Here is a 27,890-nt window from a genome sequence, read left to right as displayed (position 1 = left end):
AACAAGCTGTGAACTAAGGTAAAGCGAAAAAATTTTTATTCGACGAAGTAAAAAACATAGCAGGACAAATCCTGACGTACAATTATAAAAATTTTCATTGACTAACCAATAACCTAGACCTAGAACGGACTATGAGTGAAATGAAAATCATTTCTAAAAAAAATCAGATAGAAAAAACAGAAAATCAATGTCAAAATGCCGCATGTGAACAAAAAACCACTCGCGAGAAAGGGAAATTTGGTTCAAACAAAAAACTAGGGATTGAATGAACTATGCATTTATTGAGAAAACCATTTAGAAAACAATCATTAGCCAGAAAGCGAATTTTTGTTCAAACACAGTTTTCCCACTCAACTTTAAAATTAGAGCGAAATTTCACGCCGCAAAACCACTCGCTTTTTCGCTCCACTTCCTGTTTCGGCGTGACCAAATTCACTACTCCAATTTGACTTCAAAAATGAAAATTTGTGAACAGATCTTTAAAAAAGACAGCGCCTCAATACAATTCAAATTCTTTGAATTGTAAAAAACATAGCAGGAAGGGTCCTGACGTACAATTCAAAGAATTTTCATTGATTAAACAAAAAAACTAGACCTAAAACGGACTAGTGAATTGGGAACACCATTTCTTAAAAAATCAGTTCAAATTGAAAAAAAAACAGCAAAACAATCTCAAAATGCCGCATGTGAACAATAAACCACCAGCGAGAAATGGAAATTTGGTTCAAACAAAAAACTAGGCCTAGAAGGAACTATGAATCGAAGCGAAAACCATCCGGTCCAAAAAATCAGTAAAAATCAAAGTGAATTTGCCGCAAGTGAACGAAACAACCACTCGCGAGAAATCGAATTTTTGTTCATTTACGGTTATCTCACTCTACTTTAAAATTAGAGTTAAATTTCTCGCCGCAAAACCACTCGCTTTTTCGCTCCACTTCCTGTTTCGGCGAGACCAAAATCCCTACTCGAATTCGACTTCAAAAATCATGAAAACGTGTGAACAGATCTTAAACGCCCCAATACAATTCAAATTCTTTGAATTGTAAAAATAGGAGCGCTATAATAGCCAGCTGAGAAGCTGAGGGCGGCTATTAAAAATTCATTCCAAAAATTCATTTCATTAAAGGAGGAGATTCTATATTTTGATTAAGAATCTGTATAACTTATTGCTGCTTCTATTAGATGCTCCTAAGTAACCTTCAATTAGAGTGACACACACACTTGAACTTATCTTTTTGAACTAACGTAAAGAAAAGTCAACTTCATACATTCGGCATTGAATTTTATATCCTGCTTCAAAGACACTCGGCCAATACTTCTCTTCATGTTGTAGACAAAACAGCGCCCTAACACAACCTAAATACTTCATATTGTAATAGAGTCGCAATAATAGCCTACTGAGAACATGAAGCTGCTATTACTAAAAGTTCTGACCGAAAATTTTTTGGTTTCTCGCGGCAGTTTTACCCTTTTATCTGAGTATCCTCTATACCACACAAACTTGGTCATTTTCTGTTGAAATGGACGTCTAACTAGAGCACTTGAAATGGCAGAAAGCGTCGTACCAAAATTGAAAGAAAAACGAAAATTGAGCAGCTAATAGGATTAAAAATTAATTAAAAAAACTGCAATCGTTAAAAAGATTATAATCCTTATCAGTCAAAAATTTCAAGTCACGATCAAAATGTAAAACTTAAAGTTTCAGCCACCTGACTATGCTCAACAACATTCGAAGCAAAGTTCATTTTCTACGGAACTCAACTATAGGAAAGTGTCTAGAGCAGGGCACGCAATCGGCTTTCTTCCTAACTAACGCAAAAAATACAGAATCAACTTGAATTTTAAACATATTGAAGCCAATATCCTTCATAACAGAAAATATCACCCCATTCCACTCAAACCCATAAATGGTAACCAGAACGGCTTTTATCTGGCACAACTCTTAATTTCCACCAGCCGGATAAGAGATTGCAGTAATTGCTAATCAAGCACCGGTTCACACATTTTTTTCAAACAATGACTTCATTTTATCTGCTAACATCAATGCTAAGCTGCTAAATATAATATTCTTCTCAACAAAAGATACATAAGTTTGTGAGTTAATGATAATGATTGCTATATACAAATCCCAATTTTAATAATCATCAATTACTCTTCAGCAAACTGCCACTGTTTCCTTGTTACAATTTTTTTAGTTCTTATAAGATTAATCTAATAATATGGATAACCAAAACCCTAGTCAATTGGTAAGGAAACAGATTCTAGATACGGAATTAAACGTCCTCAATTAAGTAAATTGTCAAAACTCCAATCTCATGAAATGAAACCCAAACTCGCAGCCTATTAATTCACAGCCCATGAAAAGGATAAAACTTTTCATAAAAATTTGAGTTATGATATTTTCATGAAGCAATTGCTGAACGGGAGGTGTGGACGAAGCGCAAAGCCTGGAAGAAGCAAACGGCTTTCAGGTTAATTGATATTTTAATGAGGAATGTCTATACAAAAATACAACGAGTAAATGTAACCAGATAACATCAAATTACTCGGACAAGTTGCCAGTCGGAAAATCTCAGGACAACAAATGAATCCCAGCACTCGAGAAAGATTATTCGTTTCTTTAGTTTAAAATGATCCCATAAATTGTAAAATGAGCCCACAATTGAGTTTATGAATGAATGCAAAGTATTGCTCTTTTGCTAAGCACTTTCTTTTCAACAATCAATGCACAAAGCAAATACACTTCCAATTTCCTGTCTTTAAACGAGTTTTATCATCTTTTGAGAGTAATTAATTTGAGATATTTTGTGACAGGAACTGTCTACATCTGTTTCCCCTTTCCCTCCCTCCTATAGTCTCAGTTTTAATGTTTGTTTATCTTTGCTGTGGACGTTGTTTATATCTGGGTGGATACTCCAAGTGGCACCTTTTTGGGCAACTCATCAGCCTCCTCCTCGATCCCAGCCACAACCAGAATTGGGAACTTCTTCTCATCCTGTCCATAGATCACCTGCAAAACGAATAGTAATTGGAAACAGTCACCAGGTTACGACAAACACGACGTGAAAAAATAATAGATATTCACAAGGATCACAGAAAACAAACAAAACATGGCTGGTACATTACCAGAAAATAGCTGTCATCGCTTGGTAGCAGTGTATTTAAATACAATGAAAGGAATCGGACCTAAATAAAAGTTAGCGAAAGAAAATGGCTCATCTCTTAATTTTCTAATTGTTGTCATGTAACTTCGTTTAGAATAACGTTTTTGTCTAACTTATGCAATGCTTCTTAAAGTTGTCCTGGAATAAATTTCAGAGAGAGATCCTCCAAATTAGAGTAAACATAGCCGGCAAATCTAATCACGCAAATAACCTAAAAACTTTCGCTAAGGCGAGTGAGAAATGACGTCACGCGCCCAAATGCCGTTAGTGAGAGGAAGAAGTCATTCAGAAAATTTGACTTTTTCAGCTTTGCTGTATGAACAAATGTAAAACGAAAAAAGAGCGTCAGACGACGAAACAAAAAAAAACATAGCAGGTCAAGTCCTGACGTACAATTCAAAGAATTTTCATTGACTAAACAGAAAAACTAGACCTAGAATGGACTATGAAAGAATTGAGAAAACCATTTTAAAAAAATCAGAACAAAAAAATAAGAAATAAACAGAAAATCAATGTCAAAATGCCGCATGTGAACAAAAAATCACTAGCGAGAAATGAAAATTTAATTCAAACAAAAAACTAGACCTAGAATGAGCTGTGAATTGATTGGGAAAACCATTTAGAAAAAAAATCCTATCCGAAAAATCGAAAAAATAGTAAAAATCAGAGTGAAATTGCCGCATGTGAACAAAAAACCACTACTGAGAAACCGAATTTTTGTTCAAACACCGTTTTCTCACTCTACTTTAAAATTAGAGCGAAAAAAATTCACGCTGCAAAACCACTCGCTTTTTCGCTCCATTTCCTGTTTCGGCGTGACCAAAATCACTACTCCCATTTGACTTCAAAAATCATAAAAATGTGTGAACAGATCTTAAAAAAAAAGACAGCGCCCCAATACAATTCAAATTCTTTGAATTGTAAAAAAAACAAGAGCACCGCAATATAGCTTCGCTCAGCTCACAGCTTCGCAGCTATAAAAAATGTCAATTTGAAGTTCTAGAAAGGTATTAAAGAAGAGTGAGGTTAGTCATGCGACCAAAAAAATGTTCATGAAAACGAACGGGAGGCGTTCGAATTGACAAATATCAACAAAAACCTGCTAAACAATCGACGAACATCGGAAGAATTGCTCTGAAGCGAATCGTGGAGGAGCTCTAATCTATTTTATGACCCAATGGGGGACCCTGGAGGAGAGAGGGGGGCTAAGGTGCTTCCAATGACGTCATTAGAGGTTATTATATACCACTAATAATTATTCCTAATGAAGGCAATTAGGATAGCAAATTGTAAGACTTTTTGAGGGAAACTGGAAAATTAATCACTGCAATATGCGGATCTATTCTGCCCCCCCAACGGATTTTTTTATGCCACCGCTTCAAATTGTGTGTTACGTAGCAGTTACTATGTAATAGCCTGTGCCCCTGTTGAGTAAAAGTTATATGCCTCCTAAACTTAAAGTTAGAAACCGCGTGAAAATGGACTGATTGCAATTGCATCTTACACTGTAGGAGGGTGGTTTTTCATTGTCATGGAGGTTGTTGTTGACTCGTCTGACAACTGGGTCATTGGAGGAGTTGCACAACATCCAGAGGATGGCGAAGAGACATGCGGTAATGGAGGCAATCAGCAGAATCTGCATCGTGTTTCTGCAAATCACCACACACGTTAACGCAAAATCATCGCATACATTCAAGGCATCAACATTTTAGCATTTGGTAATGATTGTTTTCAGTAGTACCAACTGGTGTTTGGCAACGTACTGCATGCAGTCTTTCAGAAAGGCATGGTCTACAGCAATGTTCGCGGCGGTAAGATCAGTCATAACTTAATAGGTAATAACACACACACCTCAATCAGCGAAATTGATTATCAACGTTTTATCGAGCATTTAGAGATTCAACATTTTTTAACATTTTAAAGAGTCACTAATAAGCACATAACACCAAAATTGATTATATCAAGATAGTACCTGTCCTGCCACATTCCTCTGAGATATGCCATCTGGGTGCCGTCACTGCCCCCCTCTTCTCGGTCTCTCAAGGCACCTGACTTATGGTGATTAGAGTCAACAGACAGCTCAGGGTACAAAGCTGAAACATGATCACAGGTCAGTAACTCTGGTCAAACTTCACAGTTATTTTTTAAGACAGTTGAGTATGAGTCCTGGATATAAATCTTTATGCAAGGACTTTTAAAAGACTTCCAGGAGACGAAAGCACTGAAAGGGTTTTGTAGCACATGGCCATCATCCAGTTTGCAAAAATATGAGTATAGCTTCTGAAAAAGGACGACTGATGAGTCCGATTGCAGTAAAGAGAGAACAAAAATGACAATTGAGTGAGCTCAAAAATGAAAATGTCAAAACTAGAGATAAAACGATACATCATTTTGACATCACAGCACAAATGTTTGAACACAAAAATGATACATATAACAAATCCGAATTAAACATCGCTTTAGTGAAGATTGTTTTAATCTGAAAAATTTTCCAGAACATATGGACACTGCTCGATACTTTGCATTCAACCTGGACGTCATATTTTTCATATTTCTTTTTACCATGGAGTTTAGACCTTTTCCACTTTCACGGCACAGAACCTGTTTATTTGTCCAGCGATCAGGAAATCCATTTAAGAACATAAACTGACTACATCGGATGAATTGCTCTCGAACGACAGAAAGGGCAATTTAATTGAGGGGGCGAAGCTTAGAAATGTTTTATGGGTGCAAAAAACACTTCCCATTGTGGTTCAAACCCAGACCTACAGGTTGATAGCCTGACATCTTAACCACTCAGCTACAAAGGCTTTAATTTCCGTTCGCTCACAATCAGTTTTACCATCCAATTTGATTTCAGAACGATAGCAACTTAGATAACTCAAAAATAAAGAACTGAAGTGGGAAAAAGTCACTGAAGAAGTCAAAGAATATTCTAGAACAAAAACGCAAAGCATCAAGCAAATATTTCGCATAAAAAAGACAAGCGTTTACAATAACTGCTTCAAACTTCTTTCGAGAGCAATTATCCAGACAATGTAAAAATTAGCAGAAATGACATAGGGAGACTTATCAAGAAGACTTTCGGTTGACACGGATTTCAGCTGATGAATGGCTTTATCTGAAATTTGTAACGACCATTGCTTTAAATTAATATACACTCATCGCATTGTCATAGTTTCACAAATCTTGCTTTGGAGTTGAAGTGTTTTTTCTTAAATAACTGAAATAGTTAGGATAAGACATGCCTTGTTTGTGAGACTGATAGGAATCATCAGAGCTGTCATCTTCAATGATGCCCATGTCCTTCAGAATGGAGAACAGATCCATATCTCCACTGTCTTCCACCACCTCATCCTTCTCTTTCTTAACCTTCTCATCCTCCTCCTCCTTGCTCTTCAGATCCTAAATGAACAGCACAAATTGTATTGCTTCTCCCCATCTTGTTAAAAGCTGAGTTCCGCAGCCCAAAAGCCTATTCTTTCTACCTTGACAAGTAGAATCTTGCATAAGTACAATCCATAAAACGAAACTTAAATTTTACCACAAAAAATACATTCAGTTTACGTCAGAAAATTTCCGGACCTTGTCCGCTACGATTAAACTGGTGTTTATAACGATGATCTCTAAGCCTACATTGAATAATTTGATAATATTGCTTTGTTTTTGTTTACTGGAACTAAGCATTGAGAAACAAATTGAATTGAAACGTAAAGGGAACAGATTCAACACAGATACACCCCTCGGAGCATAGCATTATCAGATCGGAAAAATCTCAATTTTCAGGAAATACAAATTTGATACTCAACACTTACCTTCTCCCTGTCACTGTGTCCGAACTCGACGACTGGTTTGCCCTCTCCGATTGGCACCCATTCCACCTGTCCTTTCTCCTCTGGCACTGGCTCCACACTAATCAGAGTCGGCAGTCCAAATCCCTTGAAGAAGCTGTTCAGCAAGTCACTGATGCTACCCATCGGTTGGCCAAAGTCACCGAAGCCCAAGTCCATCTGATAAATCAAATGCATATTTTTAAAATTTGAATTCAAATTTCACCAAAAATTATAAGTATAACCATCAGCATCTGGTTCAATAAAACTAAACTCATTATTAATTTTTCGCTGTTAGCATAATAATCGTTAAGCTAAAATTTGTGATAACCGACCTCCAAACAAAACAGTTATAAAAAAGTTTCTAAAACCGCTATCACTTCCGTTTAATGTATTATCTTGTGTTTTCTGAATTAAAATTCGTTTACTTCTTTATGAACTTGCTGTTTTCCCTATCTTAAACTCTTGGGTTACTTCACTCCAACGATCAACTTTTTTTGAGGAACAATCGAGTGTTCCAGCTATTTACTGATCTACTCGGACGAAATGTCTAGTTCTCTTTATTCAAATTTTGATAAATTTTTTGCTCATCATTAAAATATCCTCGAAATGTTATTACATTTAGAGATTTCTGTAAGCACAATCAATTTATTAGCAGGCATGTAAATAATTAAGCCCATCGGGTTATATTTTCTGACTTCGCATGTTTTCTATAGTTGTCACAAAAATAGTCTGAAATAGCAGGCAAACATGATGCCTGAAACACGATAAACGCGAGCTTTTTCAGGACTGCAATATTTAACAACCAATTTCAGATATTTTTTAAATGCTGTTCTTTCTAAACCTGTTCTTCAAAATTTTTTATGAAGATCAGAAGTCGAATCAAAGTCATACGAAACGATTATCTCTTTTCTCTCTACGACGCGTTAAAAAATTAAAAAATTGACAAAAGAAAAAACCGGCCTAGATTATACTATTACCACATTTTGATGGTGGCAACAATTAGCTGAACTTATGCGAAGTGAGCTATGTCAACGTAAAGTTTGATGAAGCGAGAAATGTCAGAATTGATTGCGGAGAAATCGAATTTTTTAACATAGCCGACAGATTGCCGGAAAATAGCCGCCAAGGACACCATTCATGCATATCGGTAGTAAAACATGAAATAAAAGACACAAAATGGCTTGCTTTTTTCTAGTGTGAAAGTTCTAATTTGGCGTGAAGTTTAAGTCAGAGACAACAAGTCACAAAAGTACAACAAATATCAAAAAAGCAGAACACGTCCTGCACTACAATTCAATTCATTGACTAAAAAGAAAAGAATCCCAATGACTAGTGAATGATTCGGGAGTAGTTACAAAATACCCGAGCAAAAAAGTAGAAAAAACAATTAAAACAGAAAACAAATTCCGAAACGAAAAATCACAATCGAGAAAGCGAATTTTTGTCCACACGTTTTCCCACTCTACTTCAAAATTAGAGTCAACATTTCTCACGCGGAGAAATCACTCGGTTTTTTTGCTCTTAATCCTTTTTTTTGCGTGACCGAAATTACCACACCAATTGACCTTCAAAATCATAAAAAAGAGCGAAGATCTTTTAGCAGGACATGCGCGGAACTAAAAATCAATGAGTTTCTAAATGACTAAACAATAATATAGAACAAGAATTGATTGATAAATGATTCAAAAATGCATATACCAAGTGATCCGATCAAAAAACTCGGAAAAACGGTTAAAACATAAGTCAAATTTCCTAGCAAGTACAACTCATAACCTGGAAAGCACATTTTTTTCAAACAACGTTTTCTCATTCTACTTTGAAATGAGCAAAATGTTCATGTCACAAAACCGCTCCCTTTTTGTTTTACTTACTGTTTCTGCGTGCTATAAAATCAATTCTTCGAAATTTAGACTTTTTAATGCGAACAGATCATTAAAAATGCGAACAGATCATTAAAAAAACATAGCTGAAGAATCCTGAACCCACTAAAACTTGACGTGATTGCCGGATCTTTTATTCTTTACAGAACTGCAATTTTAAAACAGATGGACTATAAACAAAACCATTAACAAATCAAATTCTGAAAATCATTTCAGAAAGCTCCAAAAGTTGTGACTCAAAACTGATTTCTCTCAACCAACATTGTGATTCTGATTGCACTACTTTTTTCAAAAATTGTCTTCAATTGACACGCAATAAAGCATCCCAAAAACATGGTACCTGTTTTCTATCAGAGACTAACGACGCGGTCGACGACACAACCCGAAAAAAAACAAATTCAAAAACAACACTGTGTAAAAAAACATTACTTTTTTCCATAAATACTGGCCGATCTAATTTAAGTGCCTCCTTCCAGTTACACATCCCTAAGAACAGATCTACAAAAACAATTATACAAAAAATGTTGAAAAAGCACAGTAAATTAGAAAATGAAAATATCAAAGCTGAACAAAAACGGTCCGAAATTAGACTTAATTTAATCACTTGAACGAGCATCTTGAACAAGCATACAGACCATCTAAATACCGAAATTCAATCAAAAGCCAGCACAATGCCATAAAACATACGCCGTTGATCCCACTGACCTCATTTGGGATTCAATTATTTGAAAAATAAAAAAAAATTGACGACAGTATATATTTTTTGGAAAAGTCAAAAATTCTTCAAAATTTTCTGCTGTTTCATTAGATTCAAAAAAATCTAATACTACTACCAGTTAGCAGTATGCTCAACGTAACTTTGATAACGCATAAAAACTAAGTCTTAGTGCCCGGGATTTATTTGTCTTATTCCATCTTTTATATTCCGTTTTTGGACCCAGACCGTATTTGAGCAATTTCTGAGAATTCTTAATTTCCATTCAGTTGAAATAGTGAGAGGTAAGTCAAAATTCAAACAGGAAAGTCGTGACTAATGTAAAACGAAAAACGTGATCAAAAGGTTAAGCGACTATAAACAGGAGAGCGCCTAAATAATAGCCATTGAGAGATTAAATAATAGCCATTGAGATAGCCATTGAGAACTTCTCTCTCCTTTTGACTTTTGTTCAACCTGCTTACCTAGAAACTAGCTTTCATGAGAGGTGAAGCGAGAGGGGGCTGATATGGGGGAGGGGCAACCTCTAAGAACCGCCCTTCGCACCACCACGAGTATAAGTCTCCAAAAGTTTTGTGAATCGCATACTTGGAGACTAGTGAGCTGAAAGGCTCTAAGAGCACTTAATGCCCACTTGGCATTACCTGTTCATCCCGTATTTGAGGACGAAACGTCAAATGAGTCAGGAAAAATCGGTCGAGCGAAAGATTGCATTAAAGAGACCAACACTAATATAATGGCTAAACTTCGTTTGAGAGCAATTAAAAAATAGTTAACAATTACTCCTCATCGCCCCAATACAATTCAAATCATTTGAATTGTAAAAATGAGAGTGCCTATATAATGGCCTGAGACGCTGGCGGCGACTATTCATGAATTGTTCAAACTGTTTGATTGGGATGAGATTTGGGTACCAAAACCTTACTAAAACTGCTTATAATTTTGCTTGACAATTAAAACAATGATACTCACTTAGCTGAATTAGGCATATTAGCAACTTGCTTTAAAAAAGAAACGTTGATACGCTTAAATACCGTTAACAGCAATTCACATGATGAAAAGATCACAGCGCATGAGTAATGTTGAAAACGCTGTGCCGATTCTTAAAAAAAGCTCGTATTCATTTCAAGACACGAAATTTCTCTTAAAAACCGTAAAAAAACTGCATTCACCATGCAACTTTTCCTAGTTTCGAATATATCAGCAAGTACAGCAAAATGTGCGAGCTCTTAAACTACGGCTCTTTTTACTGCTTTTTACTGCTTTTTGGGTAAAGAGTTTCTGGATAAATGCTTAACAATAGAAATTCACAGTTTGCTTAAAGGATATTGGAGTGAAAAGCTGGAGGGGTGAAATCATATAAGTGAAAAGATATGTTGAAACATGAGAGGTCAACAGAATCTGCGTGAAAAGAAGTAGAACACTTTTTTTACATACTTGAAAAATTATGTGTCACCGTTCTTAAATATTATGTCTCAATAAAACTTAGCAGCCATTACCCTTAGCAAAAATAAATGCACCATGAAAATTCAAAATTTTGCCATTTCCAAATACATTTTTAATGTTCTGCTGAAGCTCCAGTTTCCGCTCTAAAGGACTCCGTCGCAACCGCAATTTGCTTTTTTAATCTTTGTCCTTATTTGATCACGCGCATTCGATTCACTCGTCAAATTTTTTCACATGCTACACTCAAACAAGCATTCAAACTACAATATTGATACACATGCACAAATGGATGGCATGAAGCAAGAATAAAAACGCATGAAAATTGTTTGTTCTTTCAACTATTATAGTTTCTAGTTTAGCATAATAGAAGAAAGCATATTTTCTTCAGTAGTCCGCATTTTGCTCTCAATTAAATATGGTAACACGTTATCTGATCAACACAGTTCTGCTGTTTTCACCACTTGTGCATAAGGCCACTTTTAATATTACATACAGACCATATAATGAGAAAACAGCTAGCTCACAATATGCAGAATGTAGATTTGAAAGGCCCTTCAAAATAGTTTTTAAATTCTAATTAAGTTATTACAAAAATTAGGAGTTAGCTAATAACAGACTTTTTGCACGTGGTTTCTCAGTGGCCGATCGAACACTGGCAGCGCAGTTAAATTGATCAAGCACTCAAAAATAATCAATACTAAACTCTGAAGTTATCAAAAGCCAGCAACAGAATTAATTAAACTAATAAGTTCACTATTGCCTTCAAAAATCGAGATAGTTTCGCACAGTACGTTATACTCCCTCAAGTTAGAGAACACGTGTCATTACATAGTAAATCATTATGAAAAAAAATAGCACGTGGCGTTGCGGGTACAAATAATGTGCACCTAATAAGCTTGGGAGAGGGCGCACAAACGGAAACAATCCAAAAATTGCTCGCAACGTCAATAGTTGTTAACGAACATTTGTACTGTAGTACCCATAAATTTAGAAGATCTAGTTCCCCTTTTTTCCATTCCGATGTGGCGAACGAACGTCAAAATATTTTGTTACGAAGGCTGTTAGTCTTAATTTGGTTTCTCTTCGTTCCACCCCGGTGATGATAGATTTTTTACTAAGACGGCTACAGAGCTCCAAATTTCCGGCTGAACCAGGTCTTAGAATTAATTATATTAACATGCAAGCAAGGATCAGAATAAAAAAATGAAAATATCCAGATCCAACTTATATTTTACCAATTCCTCATTTTGTATCAAAAGGCTTCCTTAAAATAGTGATAAACCTTTTATTTTTAATATATTTGCACCATTAAGATCGATTGTGAGAATGTTGCTCATCCGAAGTATGTTGTACAATTTGATACATCGCTAAGAAATTGGTTTCTTCAATTTTTTTTTCAACGGAGGTTCTTGAAGAAAATCTAGGACCGACAGTCTTGTCGGTTCTGCTTGTTCAAAGTGAAATAAATTAGTCAGATAACTTTCACGATGATGGCCGTTGATTGATCTGAGCACAAATTTAAGTCATTCGTAGATGTGAAAACTATACACAGTTAAAGGGTTGATTTGGCGGTAAATATCATCCGAAAGATCACCTTTTTCTGAAAAAAACTTCAATTTTTTTTCTGGGAAATAAGTATTGGCATTAACGATGAATAACAACATCCATATATTAAAACTCTGTACTGCATGATCGGATTGGTGTTGCTTCGATAATAGTTCAGAAGTTGCTTACGGGGAGCATAGTATCCACCAATAAAATTATTGATGGATTTGCAAGTCCCAGACTATCTACATCGTGGAGATATAAGGTAAAAAAACATTCAAAAAAATGTAGGATCTATTTCGTTTGTTCCGCCCCCTCCCCCAGCTTAGTGCGTGCATATTACTTGTACCCCCAGACGCACGTGCTATATACTTTAAAATTATTTACTATGTAGTGGCACGTGCGCTGTAGCTACATAACGTACCGGGGGTAGCGAAGAGACAAACAGGTAAGATCCAAAATATGAAACATCAGCACAATATTGCCATAAAGCGACGATTGATCTCTGGGATCTAAAATGTCAGTAGAAAAAGATAGAAAGAATTTAAAGGATGCAAAGTATATGAAAAAATATCCTTTCGTTTACGGTTGCTAATTACACGAACTAATGAAACACCAGCATGAACACCTTGTTATTCCATTTGAATTAAAAATTCTCCAGTTACAAAAAAGATTTAAGCGACAAGACAGGACATTCGACCAATTTCCGTAACTTATGCACTTTAATAACTTTTTAAGAAATTACTTTAAAAAATCATTTATTAGTAGTCTTGAAACAGCTGCTATATACAGAACAGTTCGGTTTCACCTTGTTATTCTACTCAATACGCATCGATGTACTTTACCAGAAATATCTACTCAAAGATTGATAAAAATTAACAATACAATCACCGCACTTATATATCTCTCAAACGCTTATATCTCTCTGCTTAAAATAACGTTTTGCTCGAACAAAGACAAAAAAGCCGGAAAAATTCTGTACCCAATTCAAATATTATCAAACAACGCAAGACAACTACACTCAATCTGACGCCAAATAACAATAAAAAACAGCTAAGGCAAGCAAAATAAACATAACCGACTAACGTCGGTCGAATTGCTTTCAAACGACCGGCGAGCGTTTGGCTTTGTCAGTAGCTAACTACGTTTTAGTGAGGTTAGCATCAACTTAATTGAAGGGGCGTGAGGTGAGCGCAGCCGGGGGGGGGGGCTGATGGGGGCAGCAGTGGGGGACGGCAATTGTGATGAGTCTTTGGCTGCACGGGGGCCAACTCAAGGCCTAAACAATGTGCAGGGGTATATTGAGGGGAATGAGAGAGGCTGATGTGGGGTGAGGGGGGAGTGCTGTAGGGCGGGTGTCAACCTCTAAAAACTCCACTTTAAACCACAAGTATAAGTCTCCAGAAAAGTTTCTGTGAATCGTATACTTGGAGACTAGTAAGCTGAAACGCTCTAAGAGCACTTAAGGCCCTCTGTGCGCAAGCTGTTTATCTCGTTTTTGAGAGTGATAAGACTAATGGGTTAGACGAAAAATCGGTCAAGCGAAAAGTCGCATAAAAAACCAAAAGGACTAAGATAATTGCTACAAACTTCGTTTGAGAGCAATAAAAAAAACTGTACATTGTTAAGAATTTGAATTTTATTTAATTTGAATTTTATTATCAGAAAGATGAGTTTGTATTATTTTACGTAGCATGGCTGTACCTACTCTTAACTTAGACACCGTGGCCGCCTTTCGGCCATCATATCAAGATTATCTCAGCCGTTCACGTCAAAATGAGCATGAAAATAGGGCTCGATGGGAAGAAGCTTCGAAATACTTTCAAAATAATCAGATAAGATGTACCAAAAATAATCAATGGGGAAGTGAAAATTCTTTTCATCAGAGCTTAGAATCATTTGCCTCCGAGCATTACGAAGAAATAAATAAGGTTTGTCTAAAATGGTCTAATGAAACTGTTTTAATTGCGAGAATTTGCTGCAGCTATTACTTTATCTTTATTTACAGGATCGAGTCAGTGTACGGCGTAAGCTTCTAAAGCAATTACTCGAGGAAGAAGAAAAGCTTTTTTGTACAGAATTGAGTAACCAAAATATTCAGCTGTCGGATCAGAGACGCTTTGAATACACAGATACTTCACGCAGCAGTAGACTTGGTGCCTCAAGTCGAGAATTGCAGACTGTACGCACTCCACAGTCGGCAAATATTGAAACCATGCGAAGAAGAGTTGAGGAGCTGCAGAGTGCCAGGTTATACTATTTAAATTTGCGTTAAATTTAATCGCTTAACCAAATAAATGCATACATTTGCCGCATTATTGGATTACAATATATCTAGTGAAAGTTTAAAATATTTCAAGATATTTTTGTATTTTTTGTAATAGGAGCTTCAGGTTCCAGTCCTACTAATTCCGTGGGTAATAGCCAAACAAAAAAGCGACTTTGCTAAAATTTGTACCGATAAAATTCTATTTTATCGGTACAATTCTATTTTATCGATATAAAATTTTATTGTACCAATAAAATTCTATTGATTGCAGACTGAATTACATCAGCAAAATTGCACACTCTATACGGCCCACGGTATAAATCCCTCTTGTATCAAATGTTCCATTTAGTGTTTCAGTTCGCAATTTGCATTAAGTCTGGAGTTATTAATAGCCGCACAGCGATAGCTGGGGCTATTATTGGCCTTCTCTTGGTTTTTTTACAATTCAAAGAATTTGAATTGTATTGGGGCGCTGTCTTTCTTTAAGATCCGTTCACACATTTGCATGGTTTTTGAAGTCAAATTGCAGGTGTGATTTTGGTCACGCCGAAGCAGGAAGTGGAGCGAAAAGGCGAGTGGTTTTGTGGCATGAAAATTTTTCGCTCCAATTTTAAAGCAGAGTGATAAAACGGTATTTGAACAAAAATTCGCTTTCTCACTAGTGATTTTTCATTCACAAGCGGCGATATTTCACTTTGATTTTAGCTGTTTTTTCGATTTTTTGAATCGGATTTTTTCTAAATGGTTTTCCCAACCCATTCATAGTTCATTCTAGGCATAGTTTTTGTTTGAACCGAGTTTCCTTCTTTATCTGTTTTTTTTTTGAAAAATGGTATCCCAATTATCTCATAGTCCGCTCTAGGTTTAGTTTTCTGTTAAGTCAATGAAAAATCTGTGAATTGTACGTCCGAATTGTACGACTTGTCCTGCTATGTTTCATCATTTTTCCTCCATGAACAATAATGATAAACATAACCGACTAACGTCGGACAAATTGCTCTCGAACGACCGGCGAGCGGTTCGCTTCGTCAGTAGCTAGCCACGGTTTAGTGAGGCTAGATTTGGCTTGATTCGACTCTGTAAATTTAAGTTTTCTAGCCTTGTTAGTAACTAAATTAAATAAAAAAAAATGATATTTTAAAAAATTGAAGTATTGCAAAATTTAAAGGAAAAGCTTCCAGATTTCGCAGTGAAAAAGTTAAAAACAATTTTTTTGTCTCTGAAGTTATGTCAAGTAAACCATCTGCAAGACTTCCTTTGCTTCCTTTGCTAGTAATGATCGTTCAATTCAGAAAAGGACAAAAATATTCAAAAATTTTGAAAACAATCGCAAATTTTAACAAAATCTAGCTAAAATTCAAGATATAAAAATCTTCAAAAAAATTTCTTTGTCTCAGGAGACTATACCGTATCCTTATTTCAAGCATTAAATGTTTTCACTGGCTCATAAACATTCATAAACTTGGAACATGATAAAATTTTCCGAAAAATTGAAAAAAAATTTTCAAGTGCTAAGTCATTAAAATATTGAAAACCATTCCAGTAACTCTAAAAACTATGCGACAACTTATCATCAAGCCTTCGAAAAGGTCCATAGTACCTTGGTTCCGTTAAAATTCCATTACATCTAGAAGCTATGCAGTAACCTATAGTCAAAACCTAGAGGAGGTTATGTGGCTCTTGAGGTTGGGGAAACCTAAAGACTGACAAAAATTTCGAAAACTTGAAAAAAATTGCAAGTTGCATTTTTAAAAAATGCTTAAAATTGTGATAATAAAAGTTGAAAAACTAATCCGTGGCCAAAAAAATAATTTTCAGTAACTTAATATGAAACCCTAACGCAGATTTTCTGTTAGGCCGAAAAACCTGAATAAGGACAACAAATGTCAGAAAAGCAAGTGTCAACAAATGTCTAAACTTCGTGGTGTCAAAATCTTGAAACATAGCTGGCAAATTGCGAGAAAAAGCCGCAATAGCTTCATAGATCTGTAGTCTCAAAAGAAGGACAAAAACACAGACAAAAAAGAAACTTATTCTTTTCATTAAGGGCTGAGATGTTAAATTTTGATGAAGAATCTGTTTAACTTATTGCTGTTTCTAGTAGCTGCTCTTAAATACCCTTCAATTAGAGTGATATACACTCACTTGACCTTATCTCCTTCAATTAAAGTAAAATAAATATCAGAGTGAGGAAGTCAGTTTTAAGAGTGAGGCAAGTCACGTGTGATCAAACATTTAATCACGCGAATAAACAAAAAAAACTAGTTCCACTAAGAGTGAAAAATGACGCCACGCACGCAACTCAGTTGAAATTGCATGAACGAATGAACAAAAAGCAGATTTGAAGTGGCTTTGACGTCATATGGTCGTAACAAAAATCTTGACGACGAAATAAATAAAAAACCAAGAGGAGGCCAATAATGGCCTCAGCTATCGCTTCGCGGCTATTAAAAAAAATTCCATTACAATTAGAAACTATACAGTAACCTATTTTAAAACACAAGAGGCGGTTCTTCTGCTCTTGAGGCTGGAGAAACCTAAAAACCGACAAACACTTTCAAAAACCCATGAAATGAAAGTTTTGTTAAAAAATTTGCTAAAATTTGTTCTTCGGCACTCGAGGTTCCTCGGCTCTTGAGACTGGAGAAACCTAAAAACCGACGAACATTTTCAAAAAACCATGAAATGATAGTTTTGTCAAAAAATGCTAAAATTTGTCATATTAAAAAAATTGGAAATATTCCATGGCTAAAACTTTTTTAGTTACGTCAACAAACCCAAAAACCCCTAAGGACGTTTTCTGGCCCCTGCGTCTGGAAAGACGTGGATAATGAAAAAATAAATGTCAAAAAAATTGAGAAAATTTGCACGTTTTGGCACCGGGGCGCTGATGGGGAGGGAGGAGGGTGGGCAACAGCGTGGTGGGAAGGCGGTGAGGGCAATAGTGGGGGGGGGGGGTCAACAGTGGGGGTAACTTCAACCTCTCAGAACCGCCTTTCACACCACAAGTATAAGTTTCCAAAACAGTTTGAGCTGAAATAGAGCTGAGAGGCTCTAAGAGCACTTAATACCCGCTGGGCGCTACCTGTTTATCATGTTTTTAAGGACGAAAAGTCAAAAGCGTCAGACGAAAAACCGGTCAAGCAAAAAATCGCAAAAAAAGATCGACAAGACTAATATAATTGCTACACACTCCGTTTGAGAGCAATTAAGCATAAATAACTTTCTTTCGTAGACCTGCTATCATTCAAAGATTGATCAAACAAAAGGCAAGCCATAATAGGCCAACAAAATACTTTTAATTTGATTAAAAAAGAAAAACGCAAGAAATTGACAATAACGGATAATTTTTTCTTCATTTTTTTCTAAAAAATATTAGCTTTTTAACATCCAAATTGTAATGTATGATTATTGAAAAATGCACCCAATCATACGGTGTCTAATCAGCTCCCATTACCTGAATTAAAACGGAATAATAGGACAGAAGTTGCTAAAATAGGGCAAAGAGTTGGAAAATTGAAAAAAAACTCAAATTTGCTTAAATCACATTTTATGTTTCCAAATCTTCAAAACGCAGTCAAAGCAACCTTAATTTCAATAATACAGCCAATGCAAACCAATAGCAGAAAAAAGTTAAGACAAAAAAAACTGATTGAAAAAGTCACACGTGAACGAAAATTTTGCTACACATTTAAAAACCTGAAATCAAAAATTCTTAATCAATAACACTTTAATTTGGTTCCAAATTAACATTTCCAAACGTATCTCCAAAGAAAATCGGCATCAAAATTGTTTCTAGAATTGAAATAAAAATCTACAAAAATAGGTATAAAGTAGGGGACTGTAATGCTTACATTTTTGAGCTCGATCTCTGCCACTTCCAGTTCAATGTCGCACCCTGCATGGCAGCAGTCTTTGACCTTATTCTCAGAATCACAGGCTGAAAAGTTAACTCAATCTCAAACTTTCACCAACAATAAAATTGAAGAACCTTGCATCACTTTTTGAATCTGACAAAGATAGCGTCTCAAAACTCACTTTTGATATCAGAAAAACTGCTAATATCCACTACACTGTCAAAAGAATCTGACAAAGAAAATATTCAGAACGTTCAATTTGTGCCTGTGCGTAAAATCTGAGCAGTAGTAACTTTCATAAAGTCCAAACGTAAGCGAACGTTTGAAAAATCCGGAATGTACACGAACATCAGTATGCCGATATCTACATGTTTTCAATTTGAGCTTTGAAACGTTTGCTAGCTACCGACAACAAAATTTGACAAATTAGCAACATAGCGAATATTGAAGGATTGATGAATATTGATGATTCTTCATGAAGGATGTTTCGTAAAAATGGAGCCTGTTGATCTCTAGGGAACTAAAGGGAGAACATTTTAATCTGCTGCTCTTTGATTCGCAAGTCAATTGAAACCTTGGGAACTTAACTAATGGGGAGACTAATTAAAAAATGACAGCAATCATTTAAAAAAATTAATGGAATTATCTCGCTGAGCATGATCGTTTAGCTTCAATTCCAAGACCTCAAACGAAATGTAGCAAAACAAACAGCAATTTACTTTTAACATTTTTATGCTCAACGTCAAATAAAATTGTTTGATAGCTGGATGTAATGTAGTAGTTTGGACTCACTTGAGTAGCAGCCTGTCTGGGCCGTGTCCTTCTTCACCTCATTATTCACTTCAGTCAGTCCAATGTCACTCAGAAACTGACATCCAGAGCAGCACGCCTCGCATTTTGTCTTAGACTCCTAAATGCCATTACATAGTTTTCTCATTAAACATTTACATTTTTTTAAAAAAAATTACAAGTACATTTAATAATTTATTAACAATCAAGATTATCAAGTTCTCAATCAATTGAAGACCCTCAAGGCAATGTGCTCCCACTTTAATACAGATTATGCTCACTCTTACACGCATGGCCCCCGAGAACAAAACTGGGAGACTAACTGACGCTAAGACTGGATAATATGCGTTTACACATTATGTGCCGACCAATCTCATTCTCATTTTGACCAGATTGACTAAAAAAAGAAGAGACGACTCTTTGACAGTTACTTGGATAAGCACAATCAAATCTTTATCTGTTAATAAGTATAATTGTTGTGATAAATAATTTACGAATTTCATATAAACATGATTGCAGGGCGTGACAATACTGATGGTTGATCAGAAGTTCACCCTGAGTCATCATAACGTGGGCAATTTTTTAATGGTCGCTGTGGGTTATGCGGGACTGAAGAGTGATTAAGACTTGTGAAATGTTGAAACTTGCCAAGTAAAACTTTGTTGAAAAAAAATTAATCACAATCTGAAAAACCAATTTGAAATTTTCCAAAAGAACAAAATTACCAAGAGAGTATAGCTTTAACAAACGCTCTAAACAATTAGAACGTGTTTGTATTGAAACAAGGAGGCTCGTTAATGTGCGTTCGCACGTCACGTTCTGACCTGAGCTTATCTACATTTTTTACTTAATTGTCAACCAAATGAAGAGACAACCAAAAATAGATGTTTGAGTTTTAAAAAATCGTTTCAAACCCAAACTACTAATTGAATTACATAACACCATGCCTCATTACAGCGCACACAAGAAAGATCTGCCAGTACAAAGACTACGAGAAAAAAAACAAACAAAATAAGGAAAGCTAAAAAAAATTAATGGCAAAAATTCAATATCTAAATGTAAAAGTACCTAGTAAACAACGTCAAAATGCAATCAGACAAAAACCTTAACTGCAAAAACTTTTTTGCATCAGCTATACAGCAAATAAAACTTTTCCTTAATAAGACTAGGTAACAAAAAAAAAGAAAAAATAATGAGGCGAAATTCAAAAATCTATCAACATTTTTTGAACCAAATAAATTCAAACGTCTTAAAAATCATTAGCTTTTAAAAAACTAATTCACGATAAGTTTACTAAAAAGTCATTACAAAACAATTTAGGACCTGTCTTTGGTTAGACTACGCCATAAAAACGGACTAGATGCAGAAAAGCTCAAGAAATTACAAACAATCTGCGAAAAAAAATTATTGAAGCCATTAAAATTATTAGCCATTATCTAAATATTGTTTTTTATTTCAAGTGTTATCTATACCAACTGAGCTAAAATTAAACTTAACGATTAAATCAGTTCACTTGAGCCTCATTTGAAAATAATTGGGCTGTTATTACGCGAATGTGGTAGAAGAGAAACACAATTATTGACAACTCACAAAACATTTATGAAAACGCATATTGTTCTACAAACAAAACATCAGTTATGACATAATAACAAAAGAAAATTTTCATTTTGAATTACAAAGAGTTGCATGGGATCTCTCAATGATGGGAATAAGTTGCAAGTTGAAGAAAAAAGAACAACATAAAATATACAAAAAAATATACACGAAAAACGAAAAAAGTGCACAATATCGTAAACTTAAAGACCATTTGCTAAGAACTGACTGCAGAGAGTTAAAAAAACATTCGATTATCAGAAGCTTATGAGACCCCTCAGCACTTTACGACTACAAAGAATAAAGAAACAGCAAAAACAGCAAATTTAAAATAAAAATGAGACAAGTGTCGAAGCCACTAAGAAAAGAATTTTTCAGTACACGGGTATCTATTTCCAGTTAATGTGTTAACAACAAAAAGATTCATATCTCTTTAACTACAAGACTTCAAAAGATCAACAAACTTGAACAATTATTTAAAAAACAATCAACCTTTGAGAAAACCTGTACTATTAACATTAAATTCAATGGCTTTCAACAGAAGCCAATAAACACACTGCGCTATGCCTCGATGAGAAAATAAATGTTGTTGGTCGTTGACAAGATATCAATAAGACATCAGAAAAAGTCATCTCACTATGAAAGCAAAAAATACAGGCCAAAACAGAAACCAAATCATTAGAAAAGTGCGAGAAGAAAGTGTCAAAGCCATTTAATCTTCAAGCTTTTCTATGAAAATTTTATCCCTAATTTTTCAACGTCTTCTCTAAGCCAATGGGAACTATCAATATTAATATCATGTAATAAGATTTCAAAAGGAAACAAAACTATGAAAAAAATTATCCAAACATTAAAAAATGTATGAAAACTCGTCGCATCGAAGTCATAAAACCAATAATTGCAGAAAAAACCACGAACCACAATAATTTTGGTTGCAGTAGAAAAGTTGAAGGTCCTGTCATTACCAAGACTGACTTAAGAGTTCGCAAAAATAATTTAGGATTGGATAACGTTCATAAAAAAATTTTTCGGAAAATTATTTTTATAAAGTTATTAACAGCCATTAGCTGTCCACTCAAAGCACTAGATAGATTCACCTAATGCTCACTAGGAAGATTAATGCACTTTTAGTCAACGTGTCTATGGCATAGGACTTGAAAAATTCAATAAAATCTTGGAGAGAAAAACAAAATTTCATTAAAAATTATGAAATTTCAAAGTTGAAGCCAAAAAAATGAGCGATTCCTTGAAAGCTAATTTTCTGTTCATTGGGCATCATTTGACTCTAAATGAGGTTTGTCATTAACGGAACCTCGATATGAAGGGTGACTATTCTCTTTGTGACTTGAAAAACAAAAAATGTAAACATTTTTCTTAAGAAAAACAGCTCTAAAATAGAATTCGATTTTTTTTTAGTAAACTTACCTAGGAGACCAGAACCAGTCTTTTTAATCGCCTTTCGTCTATAAGGAACACCAAATTGAAGCATTTTGTAGTGCGAAAGGTAATTCTGAATTAAAACGTCTGTAGAACAAATGTTAATTCGAACAAAAATTACGCTAAAAGTGAACAAAAGTGAAACAACGATCCCGTGTTCACAATAACCTTTAAACATCCTAATTCCTCGAAAAAAACGAAATTCTAAAAAATCTTTTTAATTTTGAATTCTACGCTGGACGGGCTTTTTAATGATACCACTCATATTTCTCTACGATGCACATATATCGATCGGCCAAAATCGTCTGAACAAAAAAAAACCCATTTGAGTATATAGTTCCTCCCCCCACAAGTGGGGTCGGAACAATTAGGTAATTACTATGCATCGGTAACAGAAGGTTTAATGCATATGAAAACTATGCATCGGTATTACCGGGGTATTTAGTCTTGTGTGAAGTCCCAGGCACTGTATTTTTCAGTTATTATGTTAGATGAGTAATTGTAACAATATTAAAACATTATTATTTCAAAAGAGACAATGCACGTTTCCAATCATTGAGGACAGAGATAAATTACACTTACATATTAGAAATGGGAACAAAATTTAGTTCATTTATTTATTGTTTCAACGAAATCACGAAAATTTGAAGTCACGCCATGACACTTTACCAAAACAATGATTAAATGACTTTAACAAAACAGGGTATTGGTGTATCACCAAGACCGTGCTCAAATATGAAAGGACCTTTCTCAGAAACCAACGAAATGAAAGCATAGTGTTAGGAAGAAGCGCAACGGGTAGAAACAAATATCAGCTAATTCATTTGAATTCGCTTTACACCTTTTGGGACACTCAGGTGCATCACCAAAAGACAAAGCGGAGAAGACGCTATTTCTTTAGTCGGGTTATAACAGACAACTTCTGAAGGATTTTTTTAAGATAACGACATCGAAAATGTCACTAGATACCCAGTAAGCGTTCTCATAAAAACGCTCCATTGTAATACCCCAGAGCAAATAAGACATCATTGAGGATCCCAGTATCTGGCCAAAACGTTTTTGTCAGAAGATATACCATTGCGAACAGATAGATGGGCTCATTAACGAAACTTGTCACTGCGCACAAGCGCGAGAAGCGACGTGAGCACTTTGCAACGATCGACCTCTGACAAGGCTGTAACAAGCTGTGTGCAAACAATATCAATGCTATGTATTATCCCTCGCATGAGGGCAAGAAGAGCTAGATTCAAAAAAAGAACATTGTTAATTTCCTCTGGTATACATAAGAATAAAAAGCAAATGGTAAAAGAGGCAATGTAAAGTTAAGAACCTAACATTATGAAAAATTATTCACAGAAACTAATGCGCAAGATGTGTCGGCAAAGATCTGATTTCACGTTGAACTCAGTCGAGATTACAGAAGCGGTTCGAAGCACAAAACGCGTAAAAACGCTGGGCCCAGGTGAGCTCTGCATGTTAAATGAAAGTTTGCGTTCGTCGATTTTTGCGAGTGTGTGGAAAGATGATTTAGTGCCCGAGATTAATGTGTACCTCGACCAGCTATCTCATTGGTTCATGGAAAATGAGGAAGAGCTTTCTGTGGGTAAATAATCTGTCAGTCAATTCACAACCTTTAGCATTGAAGTGAGCAGAAGCGTAAGTGTGGTGATAGACAATAAAATTATTCGACCAGTGAAGAACGCCAAAATACTGCGTGTACATTTCGATCCCTTGCACACTGTCAACTTTATGCAAAGGAAACTCAACAAGGTGAAAAAGAGGCGCAAAATGTTCTGCGGTCGCGTGCAGGTAGTAACTGGGGGAAAGAACTACTTGTTAACACATACAAGACGGAACAGTCTCCTGAATTACACGACCCCTGTGTGAACCCGAACTGGAACAGCCTGCATGCTCGACAGCTACTTGTCTAGAATCCGACCCGATGTTAATGTCCGCTGTTAATGACTTGCTGGGACACTTGTTAGTTTGACTGTCCCAGCAAATATACAGGTTTGGAAATGAAATCCCGCTGCACGTCAAGGCAGCACAATTTCTAGGTCTCAAGACCTCATGACCAAATCACGACTCACCAATCCTCCCGTCCAGCTACAGCAACAACAAACATAACCGACTAACGACGGGCGAATTGCTCTAAACGACCGCCTGGCTTCGTCAGTAGCTAGTTAATTAAGTGAGGCTAGCCTTAGCTTAATGTAAGGGGCATGAGGTAAGCGCAGCGGGGGGATGCACCGGGGGTGGAGGTTGATTGGGGGTAAAATTACGCAAAAGACCACAGGACTGAAATAATTGCTACAAACTTCGTTTGAGAGCAATTAACAACAGGAGGAGGCAAGAATGTGGTTATAAAGCTCTCTAGATTTAGCACTATAGAAAGCACGATCTCTCCATAAGATACATTGTCTTTTGGGCGTTATTGTTATCTCATGGTGATTTTAAATCGAGATTTGAATAAACTTATAAAACCATTTAAGAAAACCCTTCTTATACTACAACTTCTTCGTATCACAGTGCTTTTAAGATCAAGTCTGTTGTGCAAGAAAAAAATAACTTACAAGATCCTCTCCCATGTACTCAGCATAGCACTTTTTGGTGCACTCGGCAGTGCCGGGATGCACTTCTTTAAAAGTATCTGCGAAGGCACCGACAATGAGAAGCGACAACACAATACCAAATGTTGACATCTTGTGGCCTTCCTTTGAAATCTTCAAATAATTCTCTAAAAAATTACACTATTATAAAGGGACATGATAGGGAAACAACGCGCTCGCTTGGAACAGTTGTTGAATAAATGAGTTTTTGATTTCCATTTGGTGCCAATATATCCACAACTTTTGTTTAATATTTCGGAACTGTTTGGTTTGTGCCAGCCAGTTATAGAGCACGTGTCATTACATAGTAAATCATTATGTAACAGTAAGGTTTGTGTGTGCCAATAATATGCACCCACTAACCTTGGGGCACAAACGGAAAGATTTCCTTTTAATTCTATGCCTATTTGTCTTCGCCACTTGTCTTCACTACCATTTAAAGCTTCAACACTGCCACCACGTACGGTATAATATCTAAGTTTATCAAAAACAAAAGTTCTATATATACCAAAAATGTTCCGATCTTTTGAGTTTGTGCCCCTCAGCACGCTATGCAGACTTCAGTAAGAGCACGTGTCATTACTTAGTTAATCATTTTGTAATAGCACGTGCGTCTGGGGGTGCAAATATTATGGGGAGGACGGAACAGCTGAAAACCTTTTCTATTTTACTATGAGTATCTTACTATGAGTATCTGGCACCCCAAATAGACAGAAGGGTTGCAGGATTTAAACATATTTTTTATTAAATTATTTTACGAAAACCGAACCTTAGTTTGTTATAAATTAGAAAATAATGTTTGATTAATAAATTTCTAACATGTAACATTAACCAAGTGGTTAGTTTAATTTACATGTTTGCAGATTTTAAAAAAAATATGTCGGCTACAGTTAATATTTATGTGCTCGGTGATTTTAATCTTCCCGGTATCAATTGGGAAACACATCGATTAACTCTCAGGAAGTTGAATTTTTAGATTTACTTGACGAACTTAATTTGAATCAATTTGTTAGCGGTCCCACTCACAAAGGTCACAGCACGTTGGATCTTATCTTGTCTAATGTGGATCAATTACCTGTTACTATTGGAACCAAACATTTTTCCGATCATTATCCGATCTTCTTTTCTTGTAACTTCGATCTGATTGATGCTAATTTTAAATCAGGTTTTTCACGCTCGTCATTCAATGCGCAAGCTTTTAACTTTTATCTTTCTGACTTGTTCAAATTTTTAAGTTTCAACGATATCAAAACTTTGGACTATCCTGAGCACTGGTATTTTTATCTGCATGAAAGTTTTAGTCAAAGTGTTAAGATGAAAAGAGCTAAGCGACGTAATGTGCCAATATTTTTCTCCTCGCATACAATGCATCTTCTGAATCAGAAAGAGACTAACCTCCGTAAGCTTACAAAAAACTGGACACTTCTGCTCTCACTAAAACAAAGAGAACTTGATAAATCACTTAACGAGTCGATTGAATTGGACAAGCAAATTTTCATTGAAAAATTCAACCTATCGTGTTCTTCTCACTGTTTTAGGCTGCTGAGAACACTTGGCTTCAGTAAACCTTTACCTTATGTTATGTCCTATAGCGGAGTTTCTCTGTCCTCTAGCTCCGAGATCGCAAATGGTTTTAATACGTTCTTTGGTTCCGTTTTTTCTCCCAAAATTAAATACGATGTGCCAGCATCTTATGAATTTGTGCCAGAGTTGTGTATAGACAACGTAACGGTTTCAGAAACAGAGATAAGAACCTTATTATTGCGCTGTGATGATTCGAGCTCTATGGGTGCTGATAATATTCCCTCATTCGTTCTTCGTGAGTGTGCAACTATTTTATCTCCAACCGTTCAACAACTCTTTTACTGGGTTACCAAAAATTGCACCTGGCCTTCGTTATGGAAGGTATCGTATATTACGCCCTTACATAAAGCGGGACCACTGAACCTGGTTGAGAACTATCGTCCAATAAGTATTTTATGTAAACCTTCGTTGGTATTCGAACGTATTTTGTTTGATTTTATTTATCCAAAGGTGAAGTTTTTAAATTGCAAACAGCAACACGGATTCATGAAATTAAGGAGCACTGTAACTCAAATGATTGATTACTTAGATATTGTTTATAAATCTCAAGACATAAGCTCTCCTGCACTTTCAGTTTATTTTGACATCAGGAAGGCCTTTGACACTGTTCCTCATCACTTATTGCTATCTAAACTTCAAGTTCTTGGCTTCTGTCCTGGTTTTTTGTTACTTTTTGAGTCTTATCTTTCTGATAGCTTACAGTGCGTCAAAGTGAATGAAACTTTCTCTTCTTTTTGTAATGTGACATCTGGTGTACCACAAGGCAGTGTCATCGGACCACTTCTTTTTCTGTTATTTATCAATGATATGCCAAATGTAATCTCACATGGATCGTTTTTTCTGTACGCTGATGATTTGAAAATTTTCACATGCTGCGAGTCACAACTTATACAACAGGACCTTAACGCCTTACAGCAGTGGTCAGTTTCAAATGGCTTGAATTTTCATCCGTCCAAATGTAAAATTTTATCTTTCAATTTTGACCGTTCGCAAGTATTAAAACTTGGTGAGACAGAACTGGATTATATTTACTATATTGAAGACCTTGGCTTCACCATATCGAGTAATTTGAGCTGGCAACGTCATATTGATACAAAATTAGCTAAATGCAAAAAGATTTTCTATTTCATAAAGCGAAACGTGCCTTTCACGATATCAGCAAGGAGGAA

General features: G+C 35.7%; 1 protein-coding gene across 2 annotated transcripts in view; it reads right to left on the bottom strand.

Moving 5' to 3' along the window:
- Positions 1–1,822: 1,822 nt before the first annotated feature.
- LOC142345834 (uncharacterized) overlaps positions 1,823–27,890 on the bottom strand; it is a 183,821-nt gene continuing 157,753 nt past the window's right edge. Inside the window, exons 2-9 of one of the 2 annotated variants that reach the window (XM_075398241.1) lie at positions 25,102–25,268; positions 19,502–19,619; positions 18,707–18,792; positions 6,980–7,174; positions 6,413–6,569; positions 5,137–5,257; positions 4,669–4,813; positions 1,823–3,010 (exon numbers count right to left, since the gene is read on the bottom strand). In XM_075398241.1, the coding sequence (XP_075254356.1) occupies positions 2,897–3,010; positions 4,669–4,813; positions 5,137–5,257; positions 6,413–6,569; positions 6,980–7,174; positions 18,707–18,792; positions 19,502–19,619; positions 25,102–25,230 (1,065 nt within the window). In that variant the 5' untranslated portion in view covers positions 25,231–25,268 and the 3' untranslated portion in view covers positions 1,823–2,896. The remainder of the gene's footprint in view (positions 3,011–4,668; positions 4,814–5,136; positions 5,258–6,412; positions 6,570–6,979; positions 7,175–18,706; positions 18,793–19,501; positions 19,620–25,101; positions 25,269–27,890) is intronic. The other variant, XM_075398240.1, reaches the window with a different exon arrangement.

Source organism: Convolutriloba macropyga, chromosome 9, assembly GCF_964194025.1.
Source record: "Convolutriloba macropyga chromosome 9, txConMacr16.3, whole genome shotgun sequence".
Classification (NCBI taxonomy): domain Eukaryota; kingdom Metazoa; phylum Xenacoelomorpha; order Acoela; family Convolutidae; genus Convolutriloba; species Convolutriloba macropyga.
Note: the sequence above shows the minus strand (reverse complement) of the source record. Positions and strands in the feature narration are given on the sequence as shown.